The 22,020-nt window shown below is 41.5% G+C and overlaps 1 protein-coding gene across 12 annotated transcripts in view; it reads right to left on the reverse strand.

Annotated features, from left to right (window-relative positions):
* The window catches only part of EYA1 (EYA transcriptional coactivator and phosphatase 1), a 303,573-nt gene that overhangs the window by 27,304 nt on the left and 254,249 nt on the right, over nt 1–22,020 (reverse strand). For all 12 annotated transcript variants that reach the window (XM_037058695.1, XM_037058698.1, XM_037058700.1 and 9 more), the window contains one exon: nt 19,778–19,867. In XM_037058695.1, coding sequence (XP_036914590.1) covers nt 19,778–19,867 — 90 coding nt within the window. The remainder of the gene's footprint in view (nt 1–19,777; nt 19,868–22,020) is intronic.

A 22,020-nucleotide genomic window follows, 5' to 3' on the forward strand; every position in this document is an offset into this window, starting at 1 on the left:
TTGCCAGCAGAAAGTTAACACCATTCTACCAACTAATTGTTTCAATACCTTCTTTTACAAAATAAAAATGGAGGGGGAAAAAAAGTTGCTTGAGAATGAGGTGTATCATTGTGTCTCCATCAGGGTGTCTGCTGAGACCAGCTGGAGCCGGCCAGGGTGGAGGAAACCATGACGGGGCTCTGTTCCCTCCCGTCTGTCATCAAGCAATTGTATCTCCTGCTCTGAGCTCCCCACTGAACAATATAGATACGTGCTTGGTACCTTAGACATCTACGAGTTACTAGAAATAATTTTTCCTTTTATTTCTGAACAAAAAATGGTGAATTAGAAAAAAATACAGGAGTATTTCTAGTACATTACAGACAAACACACCAATGTCTGAAAGCTTCGACAAGTGATCAGCAATGCTTCAAAAAGGAAAAGGGCAGGGGGAGACATCCCCCTGTGGATCTGTCCACACAACCACTGTCTTTCTCACACAAAAAAATCTAAACTGTAGAAATGGCATCACAGGGCAACCAGGGTCTGAGGGACAGATGTTTGAAGGGAGCAAATTTCCAGAGCAGCTTTTGGAAATAACTCCTCATTCCCTAGATATTTTTTCTAACTTTTTTGGAAAAATAAGGTAAAATGGATCATCTCTAGAGATTCTCCATGATTCAGAAATTCTGTGTAGGGGGAAGAGGTGGTCAAGAAACAAGCCATTTTGATGGGAAAGAGGCAAAGAATCCTCCTTCAAATTCACTGACGATTAGATTCCATACGTCGGTCTCTGTGGCTAAGAAATTCTGCCATGAGTTAGTGTATTTGCAGAAACCATGTTTTTATTTGGAGATTTCTCTCTGCAAAGCAGACTCTTTAGTCAATGCCCCATGTGTTTACACTTACCGACGTGTAATTCCATCATCACAACATGCTTTCGGAGGGTGCTGCAGCCCCGACTCCCAAACAAACGTAATAGAGAGCTTTTGCATGGCTGTGCCCTGGTACCCACCATCACGACTAGCTGCCAGCCTGCCACACAGCCACGTGCAAAGGCAGGGGGTGTGATATGCAGCCCCTCAGCTGTGGCGCTGGGCGGGCAGCTTGTCATGCCTATAAGGGGCACACCTGGTGACCTACTGATGGCCCTCGCTTTCCCACCACAATGCTTCCTTGCAGATTTCCCAGGGCTAAGGCACAGGGACGAACAATGGGAGGTTTTAAAATTTCCTTCATTACTAGTGACAATTTGGGGAAATGCAAGGTGATGAATTAAAATATACGCGGACAAATATAAATTCCCACTCTATCTACTCAGCATAGCACTGGCACTAACACATATCCAGTCAACATTTAAACATCCCAATCTGTTTCCATAGCAACAGGATGACACAACTATAGAAGCCAATGAGGGGCAGCATTTCAGATCTCAAAAACTGATAAGTAATTTTAACATCTATTTTTGCGATTTGGTAATGAGATGCAACTTCTGGAGACAAACACTGCTTTTAATTATTATTTCTTTCTTACAAAGAAGCATTTTAATATATTTAATGTTAGAATACCCTGTAGGAATTACCTAAATGAGAGAGCTATTTTACTAGAATTATGTTTCTATTAGCTAGACCTAAGTGCTTGAACTCAGAACCCAAGATTTGAATGAGAGCAGTTTCAACAAAGGTAAGATATTAGCTATTTCAATATGATTCTGTTTGGATGAATGTCCATAAAATATTGAAAAAATAAAATCTTTACTGAAAGTACCCAAAGATGGCAGATTAAGGCGAAAGATAAACTTAAGTGCTTAAGCTATGTATTCACCCATGTTTGAAGTTATGGTAAATATTTAAGACCACTAAAACTTTATAGGATGCTCAAGCTTATTATTACTAATAAAGAAAAGATGAAAACATGTTTTTAAGCATTATAGTATTTTCTTATAATACTAATTCCTTTTACAATATACTCATTGAAAATAAGATGTCACAGTAATATCACTTTAGCGCATTGCTCAAGGAATTCCAGAAGAATTACATGGAGATAGTGCCTTCTTAGCAAGCAGTGCAGTGTTAATAAACACACGTCAGCTCCACTCTGCTTGGAGTTCCTTCTTTCTTACAATGAATACCTTCTTTACCACAAGATTATATTAAATATATTTGTCTTTATTCACACTCTCAACCCTAGGGTGAGGAAAAGAAAGCCTTACTAATGAAAGCCAGAAAGAGCTGAAAATAAGCTTTTAAAACAAAATGAGCTTATTCAAAATGGTTAAGTGCTGTGTTTCCATAAGTATGGATTATTTTAATTGATAATTACGGCACATATTAAATTTGATCTAATGATATGAACACTTACAAATTACTTTACTTTTAAAATAGTTAAATATACAGTGAATGGCTGATATCTAATTCTACAAGATCCATTTTCATCGTGTAAGCTATGTTTAATGCACTAGCACAATCTATGGCAGTGTTTTCTAGACCCTATCACATGCTATTATACACAAAAGGCTTTAACCCAAATGCCTAGCTTTATTTATGGTCCAGCTAATATAAGATGATTTGTTTTTTTTTATGAATTTGTATAGGAACCAGTGACAACGTTACAAACCTTTGAATAAAAACAGGACCACGCATTAGTGTTTGATAGTTTGTCAGATTGTAGTATACAACTTTATCATAAAAGTAACATGCATACTTTTAAATTATATCATGTAACTTAAAGTATTAAGAGGAAATATTAAAGGCTGACTATATATAAAATAATCCAGAACTTCACAAAAACCAACTCAGCACCTATAGACTAATAAATGTAGAGGCAGAACTGCTCTTAAGAATAAGGCTTTGATTTACTGCCGAAGCAGTTTCGCCATTTTTGGCGGGTTTGCTCATCATTTTGCAAAGCTAAGTTGTCACTGGCAGGAGTGATCTTTGTAACTCCTGTCGCCGTTCTCTTAGATCTATTATGCCTGCTGAGCGCATCTACTGCAGAAGAATTTTTCATGGTGACACCAGCTCTAGCCTTGCTGGGAATAATCATGGTTTCATAAAAATCGTTCTTTTTATTGCAAACTTGCTTCCAGAAACATGGAAAAATATCTGACCCAGGAAACCTTTCATCCTCATAGGCAATCCCTTTCCTTGAACGCTCTTTTGAAGAAGATGAGTTGCATACTAATTTATTCACAAAGTGTTTAACTAGAAGTTTCAATTTACACAGAATCGTTTTGTTTTGACCACATATGAAACAATGAACTAAAGCTATAATTTTGAACAGGTCATATTTTAAGAGCGTTTTTTTTCCTCTGGAGCAATTTTTCAGTCTAAAATTAAATATTTGGAATAAAAGTTCCAGTTCATGACCATTCCATGTCTATTGAATCATCTTTAACTGCACACCATACGTCAATAGAACTTTTAAAGAAATATTTGAATGTAATTGGCTTTTTAAGTGACTTTTCTTTTTGGCAGGGCTGGGAAGTGAGATTTGAAAGCTTGAAAGAGATCAGTTTATTAATTTTAGTTTAACATATCATGCAGCTGGATGATTTTAAATAATAAAAACTCACTTTTGTATAAAAAGAATGAGTGGCTCAGAATAACATCCTCAGTTACTAAGTTAATAAAAGTCTCCCAGCCGATTCCCTCGGCCATATAATAATTATTTTCTCGGGAGAGAAAAGTATGCAGAACCGGACATCGGCACTTAAAAAAGGTCCCCCTTGAGCTACAGGAAGGTTCCATCATCACCTCCCCTCACTGTCTGCCCCTCATGGGGCACAGGACCTCTGAGGGGGCCACTTCCGTACTTAAAAAGTTTCCTTCTTTTCCAAGTGTCAGTGGGTCTGAAATTCCAGCCCCTGAAATCATTCCTTTAGAATCTTCTCTGATAGGACAAAGACTTCAGGTAACAAGACAGTAGTTAAGCTCCACAACTTTGGTGTGAACTGTTCTGTCTGATAAATTTCCTCCAGCACAGGAGCTGTGGTGTGGCCCCAGCTACTGGGTGTCGAGAGGGGAGGGGAGGGAGAGGGGGAGGAAGAGGGGAGCCGGCAAGGAAAGCTAAGGAAAAAGTTTGTCCACACTCACATTCTCACTTACTAGAAAACTACCTCTTTTCCCATGATTTAATTTTTGAGGCAACAAATAATCATGTTTTGGTTATCTATTATTCAGAAAAAATAGTATATTATGTGCCACAAACATACCATAGATATATATTTATTATGTCTATACAGGGCCCAGCACAAATAACACCTTTTTTATTACATAAAAAACTTTTATCACAAAACCCTAAGCATGTAATTCTGTAACATAACAATATCACACTCAAGCAGACCATATGACACTTTAGGTGAAATGTTCAAACTGCTGGCCATCTCGTGCAAGACATTCGCGTACCCCACCAACCACGCTCAATGGCGTTACTTCTGCCCGATGCAGTATAGTATGAACTGGGGAAACACCTCTGGAAAACATACAGGACACACATTCTGCATCCTTTCATTCACTGTCATGCATTCGACTAAAAACTGGCCACCCACTTGCATACCAGGCACCCAACACACAAAAATAAATGAGATACAGATATTTCCAGTAAGGCCTTAGAAACACCGGGGAGAGCTGGAGAGAGAGTACAGGCGAGTGTCACTGTAATTTCTCTTGGGGAAGGAAGTGAATTTCTTACAAAGCTATGGGAGTGGAAAACGGAATTCATCATGTGTCCAGTTTTCCTTTCCACCCATCCCAGGCATCACTAATTTAGATACATTTTTCTCATAGAGGACTTTGCTCTACCAGGAAATACAATTTCCAACATCTGGAGTGTAAGTATCTTGGGGGCTGGTAATACACGTCACTTCTGTTTCTGTCTATCTCTGCCCTTGAACCAGATGCTTTAGGAAAATTAAATTGGAAAGACTTACTATATCCCAATGCCATTAAGCATTCAAGGGCCTCTATTATGAGCCTTAGTCTTGCCTATCTGGTGCCAAGCCTGTCTGTCTGTCCTGCACATCCCATTGAAAACGGCGTGCATATGTGAGGCTGGTCTCAATCTGCCTGGCCTCCGTTTCCCTCCTTCATAAGATGATAGTTTGTCTATGCTTGCTGGAATGCCTTCTGTCTCCTCTCTCTCCTGTCAAGGCAATGTCTTCTGTTATACTTATATTGGTGTCCTTTTTAGGCCCTGGTGTATGCCTGTGACCCACTTTCTAAGTAACAGTGACAGATAACGAGAACCTGCTAGGTGTCTGGCATGGGGCCAGATATATCCAGTGTTATTTCCAATCCTCCCCAGAACCCTACATTTATGGATAAAGAAATGACATATAAGTGACTTTTGTATAGCCCACCAGACAATAAACTCTGTGAAGGAAGAGAGAACTCTTCGGGTGTCTTTTTCTCCCTGTTTATTTTCTAAATAGGATTCTATTTTCTGCCTATTTATTTTCTATGTAGGCCAAGTACATAGATGATACTGAATGAAATTTTCCAGATAGTCTTATAGCCAGAATTTAGTTATGAAAGAATTGATGACTCAATCAGAAGTTAACTGACAATGCTACTACATTATGTCACTGAAGTCTTAAATACTAGTTTTATAAAAATAAAATTTTGTCTGATTATAAAATGATACATATTCATGTAGAAAATTCATGCAAGACAGAAAAATATATAAATATACTTCAACTGCACCCCTCAGCAGTAATCACTGTTAACATTCTTCTATTATCCCTCCTGTCCTCTTACTAACTCACTTAATTACCCAAAGTTTCTCATGTTCTTCACAGAGCTTACATTTCAGTAGGGGATACACACCACGAGGCCAGGTAGCAACTGGACACGTGTTTTGTAGCTACTTTCGCCTCCACTTAATATGTAATAAAGATATTTTTATATCAATTAATTATCCATATTATCTTTTAAATTGCTGTATACTATTCTATTTTAGGCATGTTTCAGATTTCTTGTATAGGAACCTCTGCTCAGCCTAGCCAAGCAGAGGCTGACAGTTTCCTAATGCTTCTTTGGACTGTTAACCTCAGTAGGGCAACAACTATCTGTGCTCCTTACAACTCTGTATGAAGCGTCTCGAAGACCCCTGGGTACACGGCACAGCCATTGCTTAGTCAACGTTTCAGTGACTGACCAGCGATGCACATACCTGGACGCGTTGACGACATGCAGTTATTGCCTTGGGCTACATGATATTTTCCCTAGATGATTTTGTTTAACCTCCTAGACCTTTGAGTCTTATTCACGATATACCTTCTGCTTGCAGCTTTTCTCTGAAGCCCACCCCCCACTGCCGGTTGCTGTCAACGCTTCAGGAGCGGCCTCTGTGGGATCCTCCCCTGTCTGCGGGTTCCTACTTAGGCTGAGCTAATGGCATTTTATGATCCTGGAAAAGAGGACCATCATCTTGTTTAGGATCATCTCCAAAAACAGTTTTTAAAAATTCCTGTTTAAGTATCTCAATTTAAATAGAAAGCTTTAACATTTTCTTGGTTTGGGGGAAAGCCCTTATCAATTTCCATAAGGCCTTGGCCAGTTATGAGGAGTAACTTCTGCTTCTGACCATTTGCATAGGTCTGTGATTATAACTAGAACAAATTATTGATGTTTGCCATCTATAATTTAAATAACTTCCCTTCTATTTTAACATGCTATAAAGATTACTTTAAAGGGGAAAATATTCTTTCACTACACCTCTATATATTCTTATTAGACACATGCTAAACAGGACATTTCAACTGTTAATTTTCCAAGCTACCCATTTTTTTGGCTTAGTAGAAACATCATAGCTGCAAGTCCAGTGGGGACTTAATATGTGTTTAAGACACACAATTCCCACCCATTGAAATGGATGACATCTCGGACATAAGAGGTCCCTTTAACTTTCCGACAAAATGCCAACACAGGAAGATAATTCTTAATCAACTACTTTTGATGGAGCAAAGGAATTTACACAATAAGGTTGATCAACAGTAGCATCCTCTCCACCTGCCTTATAAAGAAGCAGCCCCCAGACAGCAGCAAGAGGGACCCAGGATCTCGAAAGCTTTCCTTAGAAATGCTGTCAGGCTACTGAACTGAGCCCAGATAGAGGCTCCATTGTAGCTGCACCGTAACGGGAGACGTCTCCGGGGGCTGCAATTTAAACACATTGCGGGGAAGTTGAAGTTACAGGCTTTCTCTTGCATTAGTCAATTTGAAAAAAGAATTCCCTTCTCCACTGAGCAAACTTCCTATGGTGGTAACTGAATAAAATCTAGCTTTACATAGTAGTGAGTCTCTCTTTCAGATTGAAGATTAGCTGGCACCTGTCAAAATCAAGAATCTAAATGAAAGGTCTGTCATGTGTGACACCAAAAGGTCAATTTCACAGGATTTTAAAATAAACGGACAGCCACCCAGCCAACTCGGTGGAAGCTGCAGAGGCATTTCCATCCCCCATTCAACGGGAGGGGAAGGCGCTCCCGTTCTGCTAGGCTCACCAGGTGGCAGGTGCTGGGCTGGGGCTCCAGACCCCCCCCCCCCCCATCTCCTGAGCGCTTGCTGTCCCTGCGCCTTCCCTGAAGCTGGTCAGGGTTGGCTGTGAGAAGCGCATGCATTAGAGCATGGACTGCACTCCGGTTGCTCCATCTCTGAAGTTCTCCTTTGCTCAGACCACGCCACCTCCCAGCAGCCTCACCCACAGACTAAAGAGACTATGGCCACGCCAGGAAGACAGTTTCATGGGCAGGTTAACTACCAGTTTGCTAGAAGGACCACTTTTGTTTCACATGAGTCATTGAATTTTCTGAATCCTAAATCTTCAATACACACTTAGACTCTTGTGTTTCCAAACAAAAATTTCACAAAGGGAGCCCTGCTCTGAGATCACTTTTCTTCTTCATTCAACACATTCTTCCTGGGAATCTTAACTATTATTTCTTGGGTGATGGCTTCAAGTTCAATTCTCCTTTCTGAGCTTCAGACCAGCACGCACAACCGCTCGCTGGAGTCCACCTGCCTGTCCGACACAGACTTCAGATTCAACATCTCAAAACCCAATAGCATCTTCCTTCTAAGGCCAGCCAATTTTCCAGTTTTAATTATTATTTTTATTTTTATTGTTACCTTATTGCTCAAGCTAGACACTAAGGCTCTTTCTTCCCTACCCACTATTGACTGCATTTACCAATCCTTCCAGAGGACTTTCTTAGTAGCTGTCACATCTGCCCCTGATCTCTGTCCCCACCAACAAACCCTGGTGATTTCTCACTCAGATTATTGCCACCTCTGACCTTGTAATACAGCTCATGTCCACTCTTTTTTTAAATTTGTTTTGAGAGAGAGGGGAAGGGAGGGAAAGGAGGAATGACAGAAACACTGATGTGAGAGAGAAACATCAGTTGGTCACCTCTTGCACGTGCCCACATCATGACTAAACCCGCAACCCAGGCAGGTGCCCTGACCAGGAATCAAACCTGTGACCTTTTGGTTTATAGGCAGACACTCAGCCAACTGAGCCACACTGAACCCATCTCCATTCTTTAAGGATTACCCCTGGCGTTCAGTATGAAACCCAACTTTCTTAGCCAAGTGGACAAAGCCATATGGTCTGGCTCCTCCCCCTTGCTTATCTCACAACTGTTAGACGTGGGCTCTGTGCCTTATAGCTACTCAAACTCTTTCCAAATGTCACACACTCTCCTGCTACTTCATTAGGAAGTCATTTCTCTGACATTCTCAGCCTTGTCTCCTCTTCTCCACTAGGGTCAGCCACCTGCCTTTAGAGCCACTGCAGTCCCATGCGTCTCCATCACTGTGGTGCCTCCCATGCTGCGACATAATGTTCTTCTGCTTCTCTGTGCCCACCTGGCAATTGGGGCCCTGGAGAGCAGTGGGTATATTTCATCTCCTCCATGCCTAGCACAGTGTCCAGAATGGAGCATGTGAGTACATTCACAGTACAGGAGGTCTTGTCTCTGTAATGCCGGGTCTACTAGGATGATATTTTTGCTTATTCAACTACAAGAATTTTTTAAAAATTAATTTTAGAGAGGGAGGGAAGGAGGCAGGGAGGGAAGGAGAGAGAGAATGAATGAAACACTGATATGAAGAGAAACACTGATGATTTGTCTCCCATGTGTGACTCAACCGGGGATTGAACCCACAACCTAGGTATGCGCCCTGACCAGAAATATAACCTACATCCTTTTGGTGTATGGGATGATGGTCCAACCAACTGAGCCACCCAGCCAGGGCCAACAACAGGAATTTGTAATCACATGTCTGTCTGTCCATTGTCTGTCTGTCTGCCTACCTGCTTGTGCATTTATTTACCTGTCTACCTGCCTCCCAACATTTCAGAGCAAATCTTAGGTTGCTTGAGTAACTGCTGTTCATGAGACATGGTGAGAAGAAAGATTTCAAAGAACCCATAAGAGAACACACTGGTCCTGGGCCTGGGTGTGTCACATCAGCGTGTGCCATCGCCAAGGTGCTAATGCCTCCTCTGTGTTGCTACCAAGGAACAGCTGTTGTGTGAGCGGCTGGAGAAGTTCAGAGCAGTGACATCTGTGACAGGAAGCCCCTGCACCACCTGAGCTACTTCCCTTCCCATGTGTAACCTGGAGATGGTAAGATTGAGTTCACAGTGCTGGCAGAGACTCAAAGTTGATGCTTTCCCCTTTTTAAAAAAAAAGATTTATTTTTAGAGAGAGAGGAAGGGAGGGAGAAAAACATCGGTGTGTGGTTGCCTCTCACATGCCCCCTACTGGAGACCTGGCCTGCAACCCAGGCCTGTGCCCTGACTGGGAATCAAACCCACAACCCTTTCATTTGCAGGCCAGTATTCAATCCACTGAACCACACCAGCCAGAGCTCAAAGTTGATGCTGTTTGACTGACGTGAGAATTGCTTCCCTAAAGCCTGCTGCCTTCCTGCCTCCTGCTTCACCAGGGGCGTTGCAGCCTGGGCAGTGTGTGGAGGGGGCCAGCCACCTGCACTGCATCCAGGGAGGGGCCCTGCTCCACGCTGCACATACCACCGACGAGGTCCATGAGCCCTCCTTCCAGCCCCCCTTCCATGGGGCTGGAAATGGACAAACTTCTCAGCATAACCAGAGAAACACACATCTTTCTGACACAAAGCCAGATCCAAAACACATCCTTGTTTCCTATGAGGGGACAGCATCAAGTGATGGGAGCCAGATCCCGGAGCTCTTACCCAACAGTAAACCTCCCCTCATGAAAGTGGGAGTGTGCGGAGGGTGTGAGTGAGGGAAGAGCAAGAGGCGCACTCTGTGAAGTGCCTGGAACCACCTGCACTTGTAAACTGAACACAGTCAGTTTTATTGTTGTTTCTGCGGTGGTTTCCCTTGGAATTCCTCATGGTAATTTGGGCAGCAAACCCCTTATTGTCTCCTACCCTCATCCCCCGACCCCTGCACGAGTCACCCCCCTTCTTCGTCTGCAGCTCTGCCCAGTGTTCTGCACCAGAAGACCCTCCATCTACAGTGATGGTGGCGCAGACTGCTCACTGCCTCCCGAGCACACGCTAGTTCTCCGCACTGAGCAGACAGATATTCATGTACAGAGCCCTTGCAGTGACCCTGTCGGGGTTGCTTCTATCATTCAATCTCACAGACAGGAAATCGATGCCCTGGGGGGCCCCTCTTGAATGAATGAATTCACGAGTTCAATCTGGTACTTCTGGAAATATAAGATAAGAAACCACATACATGTAGGGCTTTGAGTCAAGTTAGAATAGTTGAATCATAATTCCATTCAATCAGTTCCTAATTACAAGAAATAGTAACTGTAGAAAATAACAACATAAAGAAAACAGTTTAGTTATTGGCAGTGTTACTGTACTACCCAGAGTTAAATCTTTTTTTTATTGTATGAATCATTCATTTTTTGTAACATTTTTAATGGAGAACACCTTTTATCTTCTTTTTTTGATCACTAAGCTTTTTTTTAACTTTAAACTTGAACTACACTGTGTATTATTTTATATCATACCTCTTCCATGTGCACTGTCTTTTGACATTAAGGATTTTAAAAGTATGACTTAAAAAAGGATAATATCAAAATGTAACAATATGGACAATTTCAATTGTTCTTGAGATTGTGATTAATCATTTAGTTTTGAAAAGTTAACATGTGCAAATAGTGAAAACAGTAGAGCTCATGGCAGACTAATAATTCGGAACATTTAGGAGGCATCATATAGAAACATATGAGAGACTCTATGTGCCAAATCTGGTGTTAAGAGCTTAGGATTCAAGTGGACCAATCATGGTCCCCACCCTCAAGGGATTGCCTGGTGGGGGACAGAGAGGGGCAGAAGGAAAGTCATAACAGAGCATGTTCAGCAAGTATTTTTACTGAGGACAGTCCCCTCTCACGGCTGCCAGACCCCGCCCTCCTTCGCCCGAGAGCAGCCCTGTGACTCATTTCGGGCTCCCGCCCCTGTTGTCAGCCAAGCACTTCACCCTTGCAGTCTTGCCCTCTGCACCACGCGATGTGTCTTTTCTTTTCTACCCAATCATCCCGCTGGCATCCAGCTGGCTTAAACGCTTGCAGTCTAAAGTTGAAAGACCCTGCCTTGATTCCATGACGGCCTCTGTGTACCACCCATGTCTTCCCATTTTGTCACCATGGAAACTCTCTCGTCTTCTGTCAACCCCCATCCTCTCGTCGATCCGTTAGAACTGGGCCATTTTGTCCCATTCCATGGAGATGGTGCTTATTGGGGTCATCAACAACCTGCATGCTTCCCAAATCCGAAAGTCGCTTGTCTGTCCTCATCTCACTCAACTCCAGCGGCATTTGACGCCGTAGTGCCATCTCCTAGCTCTTGAAACACTATTTTCTAGGTGTCACACATTCCACCCATTTCACTCTCTGTTCCTCACCCATCTCTGGAAGTTCCTCTTTCTCAGTCCTGTGTCTAACTGTCAGAGTGTCCAATGCTCAACCTGAGTCCCTTTCCCTCTCCTGTGATGCTCCTCAGTGTCACACCTTTATGACTCCCCAAACTGCATCTTCGGATTTGCCTCCGTTCTCTGACATCCGAACACGTGCATACGTGATCTTTTGACTTGGAGGTGACAAACACATTTCAAACCTAACCTGCTCCGAGCAGAGTGCCTGGGTATACTAGGACACCGCCCATCCACCTCAGCACCCCAGGCCCACTCTTCCTCATCTGAGATAACGTGACCGTCCTCCGGTTGCTGGCGGCCACTCCCGATTCCACTTTCCTCCTTCTCCCACATCCAGTCCATTAGCAAATCTTGCCACCAAATCACACTTAAACCCTGTGACTTCTCAACTGCCACAGCCTCAGCCCAGAGCTCCCTGGCTGGCAGCAACAGTCGCCTCATTGGTCTCACCGGTTCCACTCTTGCTCCATTCCATACATCATAACCACACTGATCTTCTAAAGGTGTGAATGCTTTTGTGTCCTTGCTTCAGACTCACCAGTGGTTTCCCACTGCAATTAGGCAAAAAAACTCAACTTCTTTAGTACGGTCTATAAGACCCCGCTGATCTAGACCCTGTCACTCTCCCTGCTACTCACTCTGTCCCAGACACGATGATTTTACTTAAAATATTTCTTGAAGGAGCAAAAATGCACTCAGAGCCTTTGACTTGCCGTGCTTCTTCCAGAATGCTTGTCTGCCCCTTCAGCTACCTCCTTCCCAACTTGCAGTTTCTTCACAAATGCCCTCTCCTGAGGGACACCTCTTCCTGAACATCCCAGCTAAACACGCTCCACTCCAACCATGCCTTATCCATTATTGTTTGATTTTGCTCACAGCCCTTACCACTACCTGAAACTATTTTATTCAGTGTTTATTTCTTTCTTCTTTCAGAGTGCTAACTCCATAAGTAAACTCGACCAAGTTATTGCTGTACACTCAGAACCTAGAACCATGCCTAGCACTTGGTAGTTACTCAATAAATATTTACTGACTACTGAAGGACAAGTGCAACAGGTATAATGAGGTTAAAAATATTATGGGCATCTAAGTTTTGGAGCAGCACAGAGAAAGAGCATTTAAGTCCTACCATCCAGACTGGCAACTTTTTCATATGATTATCTCTGGTTATTTTTTATATGTCATTGATGCTAACATCAGGATCATATAGTATGACTTATTTTATAGAATGTTTATTTTTCAACTCAAAGTTATATCATGGTAACTTTTAGAAGTATGTTTCCCAGCCCTGGCTTGTGTAGCTCAGTTAATTGAGTGAGGGCTGTGAACCAAAGTGCTGCGGGTTCGATTCCCACTCAGGGTACATGCCTGGGTTGTGGGCGAGGCCCTTAGTGGGGGCCATGTGAGAGGCAACCACACACTGATATTTCTCCCTCCCTTCCCCTCTCTCTAAAAATAAATAAAATCTTCAAATAAGTGTAAAAGTTAAAAAAAGTATGTTTTCCTCCAATTTTAAAAAATATTCCATAATTTTGAAAAATATTAATAAACTTTATTTTTTAGCGAAGTATTAGGTTCCATGCAAAATTGGGCAGAAATAGAGATTTCTCATGTCCCCCGGCCCTCCGACACCCATAACTTATTCTATGACCAACATCTCGCACCTGAGTGGATGCATTTCTAATAGTCAATGAAGCTGTGTTGCCATGTCAACATTGCCCAAAGTCCACAGTCTGCATTAGGGTTCGCTCTTGGTGCTGTCCATTCTGTGGGTTTGGCAGATAGGTCATGACACACACAGAGCACCATTATAGCACCATACAGAGTGGTTGCGCTGCCCTAAAAATCCTCTGTGCATCTCGTCTTACCCATCCCTCCCTGCCATCCCCGGCAACCACTGATGTTTCTACTGCATCCCCAGTTTTACCTTTTCCAGAATGTCAAATAGTTGGGGTCACAGACTATGCAGCCTTTTCAGGTAATATGCCATAAATTTTAACATGAAGGTTACACTGGAATTGGACAGTCTATTTTTAAGCTTGAAATGAACAATGAATATTTCCCTCAATGGATTGTCTTAATTTTCAGTGAAGATGTATTATAATATATTGCATTAATTTATTTTGGGGTATTTAAAACATTACTATATTTTAATGGTAAAAATCACCTTTTGGAAGATATACTGTGGGCTTGAGTGAACCTCTAGAAGGTGTTGGACCCGAGTCAGGATCTGCCACTCAATAGCTGTGAGACCTTAGACAAGTTTAGTTGTAAAGCTTCGCTTGGCTCCTCCAAAAAAAGGAGAAAATAATGGTGCTTTTATCACAGAAACATCAGGGGATGTTTTTATGATGTATATCATAGATGTGGGATGTAGAACGATTCATACAGACCCCTTAGGACAAGTGTTACATGAATGTTTATCACTCTTGTATCAATTATCTGCCTCCAAGTCTTTTTTCTAGAGTATCAGCTAAAAGTAGACTTATTCAGTAAAAGGATCAGCACAATTGTTCTGGCAATTAAACCCGAAACCTTTTGGTGTGTGGGATGATGCTCCAACCCACTGACCTACCCAGCGAGGGCCAGAGGGCTCTGGAGTTTTAAATTTAATTCTATAATCCTTCACTTTCCTTAAGCCTATCATAAATTCTAGAACTATTGCAATAGATTCATTTCAGTGTCCTGTGTATATCAAATCTGCAAAAAAAGGTAACTGTAATCTCTTTCATTTAATCTCTTTCATTGTAGTTTATTCCTTATCTCACTGCCCTAAACTCCTAGAACAAAGGTGAGTAACAGAGCTGACAGAGGGCATTCTTATTTTGTTTCCATTTCTATGAGAATATGCCTTTATTATTTTACTGTTAAGAACAATGCTGCCTGGTGGTATTAGGTAAATAGCTTTTATTGTAACAGTTATATAATACTTTGACTCAACTTTCTGTTGGACATCAGAATTAATGACGTCTTTGAATATATTTTTATATTTCTATTTTTTACTTCAGATAAAACAAAGACGACAGAATTTTGGTGAAAATGATGAAGAAATAAGACGAGCATTTAAATGCATCAATGACAATGGATAAAATATGGGCATTGCCTCTTTTGGGCCATCAGTTATAATGTAGTTAAAATCAATACACATTTATGATGTCTAATAATAATTTGTTTGCTTGAAAAACTTATTATGCTCCCTACACTGGGGATTTTGATGTTATTTTTGTTAACTAGAAAAAAAAAATGAACAAGGCCAATTAACCTCCCTCAAAACATAGGGAGGCAGAGTCAACTCTTGTCTTCCATGGGGAAGGAAACAGAAAAGCTATTCTAGTCTAACGGATAAGTACTCAATCTAGCAGACACTCATTTCTGAGTGCTATGGAGGATATTACTAGAATTTTTAAAATGATGTAACCCTTTACGTTTTCTAAATTTAGCAGGAGAAAATAAGTAAGTACACAAAAGCCCGTGGACAGAGCTGAAAGTCACGGTGCCATATACGTATATGTGCACATGTCTACGGGTACATTCATGTTTTGAATGCAATTACTGACGGGCCTCTCGCTTTCCTGTGGCTGGCTGTGGCTCACGGAGGGAACGAAGGCAGCACTCAGCTTGGTTCTTCCTGCACTGTCTCCTTTGCAAGCTCCCACGAGACCCTTTCTCTGGCGGCAGGGAACCGCATTTTCAGCATCCACCCGCACAGAAGCTGGGCCCTGGGCATCAGAGTTTCTTCTTGTTTATTTACAGACACTAAAGCACTTTCTAGGTGAATTATATTTTTCAACTAAAAAAAATCGACTTTTGAATACGTTTAAAACTCTTACACTTTTGGAAGCATACGCATTAGGTCCCTACAGAACACTTTACTTGAAATGGAAGCTATTATACTTAGCACTGGCATGACTGATATTTTAAAGAAATATTTCTTCCTTGCTAAAACTGGTTTCTTAAACAAGATGTATTAAACTAATTAATAAATGCTAACCTAAGTTTTAGAGTAATCAAATATTATTGCAAATTTAAAGACTGAATTAAACCAAGGGAAAAGCTAATTTCTTTGCTTTATTAAACAAATTATTACAGCTCACTCTCTTTAAGGTATGGCATTACTTAGAAACTGCCCACAATGCCTTATTTTGGCCTTTGAACCATCAAACCCAGGCTCTAGAGGGACCAGAACCAGACCTTTGCTTAAAAGAAAAGGTAAAAACAAAGCGCTAGAAGAGCAGGTACTTAAAAACCAGGCTGGGCCCAGGAGTCTACAGATTGAAGACCCAAGGAAGGGCAGAGTCTTCATGCTGTAAATCCGGAGACCAAGGAACCCTCTGGTCTGTTCCAACTAACCAACACACCAGGCACCAGCAGAGTGGGGGGGAAGTGCCGCTGTGGCCCACAGTGGACGGGTGAATGTGGTGTACACGGCACCTTCCCATGTCCCTGCCTCACACAGGACAGGAGGAAGGTTCCTTTTTCCTCCCAACCCTGGTCCTCGCAGGCAGGGAGTGTGGCCTGACAGCAGACCCATCAATAACGCCACTGAGGACGGCCAACCGTCACGCCCGTGAAGTGGTATGACTTCACACCAGGCAGAAGGAGAAAATTCAACATCAGCTTACACCTTATTTTTATTTAGACTTACATCCATCTTGATGAAATATTTTCCTTTAACTGTGGAAAAATCTAGCAGGAGAACTGACCAACACACATTCAACTGAAACATCATTGTATATTCAAGGCTCTCTTTGCAGATTGCCTTTCAATGAAAACCCAACAGAAAGAACTCTTTTCTCCATTCAGTCAGAAAGAGTCATACTTTACTAAAGAAGCTAAAAAAAAAAACAACCCCAAACCCAATGCAGTTCCACACTGTCATTCATAAAAAATAGGCCCCAAGTAAGCACCATCATTCTGCACACAGGGACCTTCTGGTAATATGATATGCAGGCCGGTAGGCAGGCTTGGTTGGAAATAGGAAAGCCGAAAGTACACTACGGAGCTAAAGTCTAAACCCTCTGGTGGGGGAAAGTACTATGTCCTTTGATCATTATGTCTCCCTGTCACTCATGGTCCTTCACGTGTCAAACATTTTTGTTAGTACAAAAAGGCCAACATTTCTCCTTTTTATATTTTTTCCTGGAGTGTCAACAGAATTGTCACTGCTTTTATTAAAAATTGCCACTGAGCAAGATGACAAATAAGACTTTTAAAACGAAAGCAATTAACTTTATTCCTTAAAGTATAACTAAGATATTTTAAAATTACTTTAAAATCATATCCTAAGTTTCCTAGACTATCCTAATAACCGCTTGAAGCACACAGGCGTTCTCTGATAACAGCAGGTTGGTTACTGGAAGCCCCTCGCAGAATGTAAGCTATTGTTCCAAATCCCTCATACGCCAAAGCTACGGACTGACCAAACTACACAGAGGGACTAGCAGGCAAAACGTGAAGATTTTAAAAGAAATGAGGCCAAATGTCAGCAATAATTTCAGACATCACACTTTAAGCTAACTACCAGATTCGCAGTTTCCTTGAAGTTCCTTACACCCTAGATCCTAAAAAGGTAAAAACATGGAGTTCAAACGTTCCTGTCTCTTCCCACAACATGTGGCTAACTGGAGTGTGACACTGTCTCTGCCTGAGGAGATAGTTTTGGTTTTTAGAAGGATTATGCCAATACATTTCTTTTTGCTAGAAAATAATTTTATTTTTTATTTTGCAAGAAATATTTGAATAACCAGCTTCAGGTTTGTTGAATTACAAAAGCATAAGAAGACTGAAATAAGTATAAGAACCAATTTATTTGTAAAATAGGCACATTTAGAGCAAGTAAACAATTTCCAAAGACAGAGGCTAAATGGGTCTTTCTTTTTACTCTTGCTGATACCTCTACATTATTCTCAGATAAAATGATTTAAAATCAACTGCTGTCAGGTTACAAGCTTAAATCACTTTTCCACTAGTGTTTTTATATTTGATGGAATATCTTTACTCTCTTTTCTCCTTTACTTCTCATAAGAAAGGGTCCTCATGACAAGAACAGAATCTGATATTTCAATAACTGTGTAGAGCAGAGCATTAGTTATTTTGTCTTTTTTTAAAAATCGAGTTTATGGAAAAACTACATTCCCTCCATCCCTGAAGCAGAATGTCTAATATCTACTTTTATTTCAGACACTCTCTCTATATAGTTTAGTATGAGTAAGGTCAGCAAATAATAATTGAGCTGTATTAAATCAAAGCTAAGCTTGGAAGTTTTTCAGTTTATACTCTACCAAGTTATAACTTTGCCTAACTTCTCACTTTTCACCACATAGTTTTGGTGCTGTATAGACAAGCTGGCATTTTTAAGAAGGTAGAGTTAAAAAACAATAGCAAATCACTGCTAATTTCTTCTTGATGGGTGCTATTAACACCTATTAACATGAATAAGAAGAACAAGGTTGTACCCAAGACAAAACATCAGCTTACTCTGTACCATTAGAGATAAATGGAAACTTAGGGAAGGAATGTGAACATACTAGTAAAACGTAAAATTTTTCGTGCTGTTCTCTTATGAAGTGAATCACAACCATAAACCAGAAACAGCTTTTGAAAATAAGTATGATTATTAAGCTTTCCTAAAGGCAATTCTAAACTTGTCATTTGCTTGTAATATTTCTATCTTAAGAAATACTAATGCCTTACACATGACTTCCTTAAGGAAAGCCAACACTTTAAAATGCAAAAAACTTTCATATTTTACCCTAAGTGTAAAAATAAATATTTCAGTAAGGAATGGGGAAAAATGAAGCCCATTTAAATAATTTCATTGCACTGTAAGTTGCCAATTCATCTGTGAGTAGTTTCATCACAGATGAAAAGAAATCAAAATACAGGACAGATGTTGAACCAACCGCAGTTAAGGCCTGTCCCACACTGGCATTCTTCAAATGATTTTGGCTCATCTATTAAATAAGGTGCATTTTGCTTGATTTTGAAAAGGGAAACATCAGGAAATATTTAAAGGCCAATTGCTGCCAATTAACTTTGATCAGTAAAAGTTCTATTTGAATCTTTCAGATTCTTCCCCTGTCCGAAGTCACACGCATTTATAAAATCTAGCAAAACAACAAGCTGATGACTAATGGCTGTTAGCAGCCCTACCACAAGCTTGCTTAACTGCAGGATTTAAATAAACAATTGTCTCTATCAGGAAGGGAGTGAAACATAATTAAAGTCATGTTTTCTCAGAATGGAGATATTAAAAACAATATTCTTTATTCTTAAGAATGCTGCTCACTGAGATCATCCTGTTTGTCATTGCCCGCAACACATTTAACTAGCCATCAGATACAAGTTTCTCCCCAAATTAGAATGGACAAATAAAATCAGGGGCAGTTCAACATAAAAAAATCCTTGTACCCCAAGAGCAGAGGCCTGACTGCAATGCCATCCAACCAACGGGGCCAGCCAGGAAGGACAGCCCCCAAGGCAGCGACAATCCAATCCGACGTGAGCGACTCATGCAAGGGCCACAGTTCTGTTGGGTTCTAACGGCAATTCACCTCAATGTAACTGAGAAATCTGTAGCTTCTGCTGATCAACACAACTTCGTATTGAAGATTCTCAGCCTCAAATGTTCATCCTTATCAATGGTTATGTGGAATCTAACTTTGAAACACAACAGCCCTTCAAGTAAAGCGAAACAAGTACCCTGAAGGCAAAATGCATCACCATATAATCGATCATTACTTTACCTCATCATTCAAACTATGCGTCCGAAAAACAATACCCCCCTATTGTAAGACCAATCACCTATTTTCAGACATGCAACATGACGTTTATAGGAAATAATTGAACTTACTTCTAAGTCATTAAAAAATAGATGTGTGTCGGCCAAGTTGAAAATCATTTCTTCCATTCGCAGTCCAAGGGAAACTGAAGTAGGTGGATCCTAGAACAAGAATTGTATAGGTCAAGACCATGTGTAGTTCAGGTTACATGAGATGTAGTGTCACATTAAGAGGGAGCCAGTGTCGGGAAAGGCTCAAAGTGACCCCTCGGGTGGCTTGGGCTCTAGTTGCCTTAGGTGTGCATGATTTAGTTTATATGACAACATCAATGACTTATTTTATTTAAAAAGTTTCCCTGAGGTTCTTGGAACTTTGCATAAGGAAGAAATAACTTGCTGCTTAATATATTACAAAAAATGTAAAGCAGAAGAAATCCAGCTTCATACATAAGTTTCAGGAGCAAGAAAGTCAGTGAATCAAGGAGACACTGTTTGTGTCGCACCCCAATCCGTGAAAAGTGTCTGAAAGCACCATCACCAATATTAGAGAACAGACTCAATAGAGATTAAAGTCTAAAGGGCAGTAAATACTAATTCTACTGCAAATGGTAGCTATCGTGGTTCTTTCTTCATTCAGACTGCCTGCCAACTTTGAGTGTACTCAAAAGAAGGAAAGGCCAGCCACTCTGACCACACGGCATTGTGCCAGCTCAGGAGGCGCATTTAACATTCATACGACAGTGTCCAGTCATCAAAAAGCCAGTGCTATCCACGGGGGGGGGGGGGGGGGGGGGGCGGGCCCCGGGGGGCCTTTCCTNTGGGGGGGGGGGGAGCAGCATTCCGAGGTGTCCTGTGGCTTCCGCCCAAGGCTTCACATAACCATAGACCGACCGCATTTACTGGCACTGACACCAACTTGGGGGGATATGGAGATATTTGCAGGTTTTATTGAGTCACTGTATTCACAGAGTAGCAAACCAAGCAAGCAAGATGGTTCATGGTGAGTGTCCTGTACACTTAGTGAAAAAGAAAAACATGACTGTAGAGAAAGTGTCCAAGGATATAATGTGAGTTTTTGAAAGTTTTACTGATATTTTAATAACAATACCAACTTTTATAAGTATCGTGGTATTATGGAATTTTTCCAAAGAACAATAATTTATAAAATACTACTTTATTATCCCAGCAAACTTTTGGAAGAGGTATCATCATTTCACTGGGAAAATTGTAACTAGAGGAATTATGCCTTCACTTAGGCCCTTCCTCTGGCTGGGGTGTGCTCTGTGTATCACCCGTCTTTGAGTCTTATATTACAATTGAGGACATAAAACCCAGAGAATGTAAGATTATTGTTTTCTAATACTGTCTAACATGACCTTGTGCATTTTCTCTTTTGTCTTCATTCCAAAGCCTAAGACTTACTCCCTACCGTCCATGTATCCATAGTCTATCAATCCTTGGGGATTCACCCCAAGTGCCACCTCCTAAGTGTAAATTAAAAACAGTTTACATGAACAAGTAAAGAAAAACTCTCACTGAGTGCTTCATGGGCGCTGGAAAGTGGCAGGAAGCGACAGAGAAGAGCCCCTGACCCTGAGCTTACTTTGGTGTCTTCCTCTCATGGAGCCTCAGTTTGCTCATCGAATAAATCAGACACCTAGATGGCAAACATGCTGTTCTCAGAGAATACATTGAATAAATTTTCTTAGAATACAAAAAATATTCTCATCTCCTGATTTGGCACAACCGTATACCTCGGAGGGAACAGGAGCCTGGGATGTGGTGACGGATGGGGGGTGGGGGTCGGAGGCAGAGACACCCTGGGCACCTGCCAAAGGCCAATCAGCTGTGGCCAGGGAGGTGGAGTCAACCCTGCCAGCCCTGCCCACCTACACTGCTAGCCCCACCCACGACACTAGCCCGGCCCATACCCTGCGAGTACTGCCCAGTGTCTAAACTTACAGAAATCCCAGAGGGGGAACCGAGGGCTTGGAAAAATGTGGCAGGATAGCATCGCTGGTCTCAATGCCTCTCCTGCCCTAGACCTTCTCTGTCGGCTGACAGTGGACAGAGAACATAGTATGGATCGAAGTTGGGGGTTGGACTGCCAACGGGTCTAACAAAAGCCCCAGGGTTTATAAGAGGGCAGGAAGGAGGGAAAGACAGAAGCCAACTGAGTGAGCAAGAGCTGGGGGTGGGGAGGGCCTAACGTATTTTCCTCAGTCTTCCTACGTGATAATTCATGCTCCTTAGCCTTCTCAAATTGTCTCTGTTTAATACAGCCTAAAACCTACAGGTTGAGAAGAATTAAAAAC

This window comes from Sturnira hondurensis, unplaced genomic scaffold (genome assembly GCF_014824575.4).
Source record: "Sturnira hondurensis isolate 20B ecotype Veracruz unplaced genomic scaffold, ASM1482457v3 Scaffold0010128, whole genome shotgun sequence".
Lineage (NCBI taxonomy): Eukaryota > Metazoa > Chordata > Mammalia > Chiroptera > Phyllostomidae > Sturnira > Sturnira hondurensis.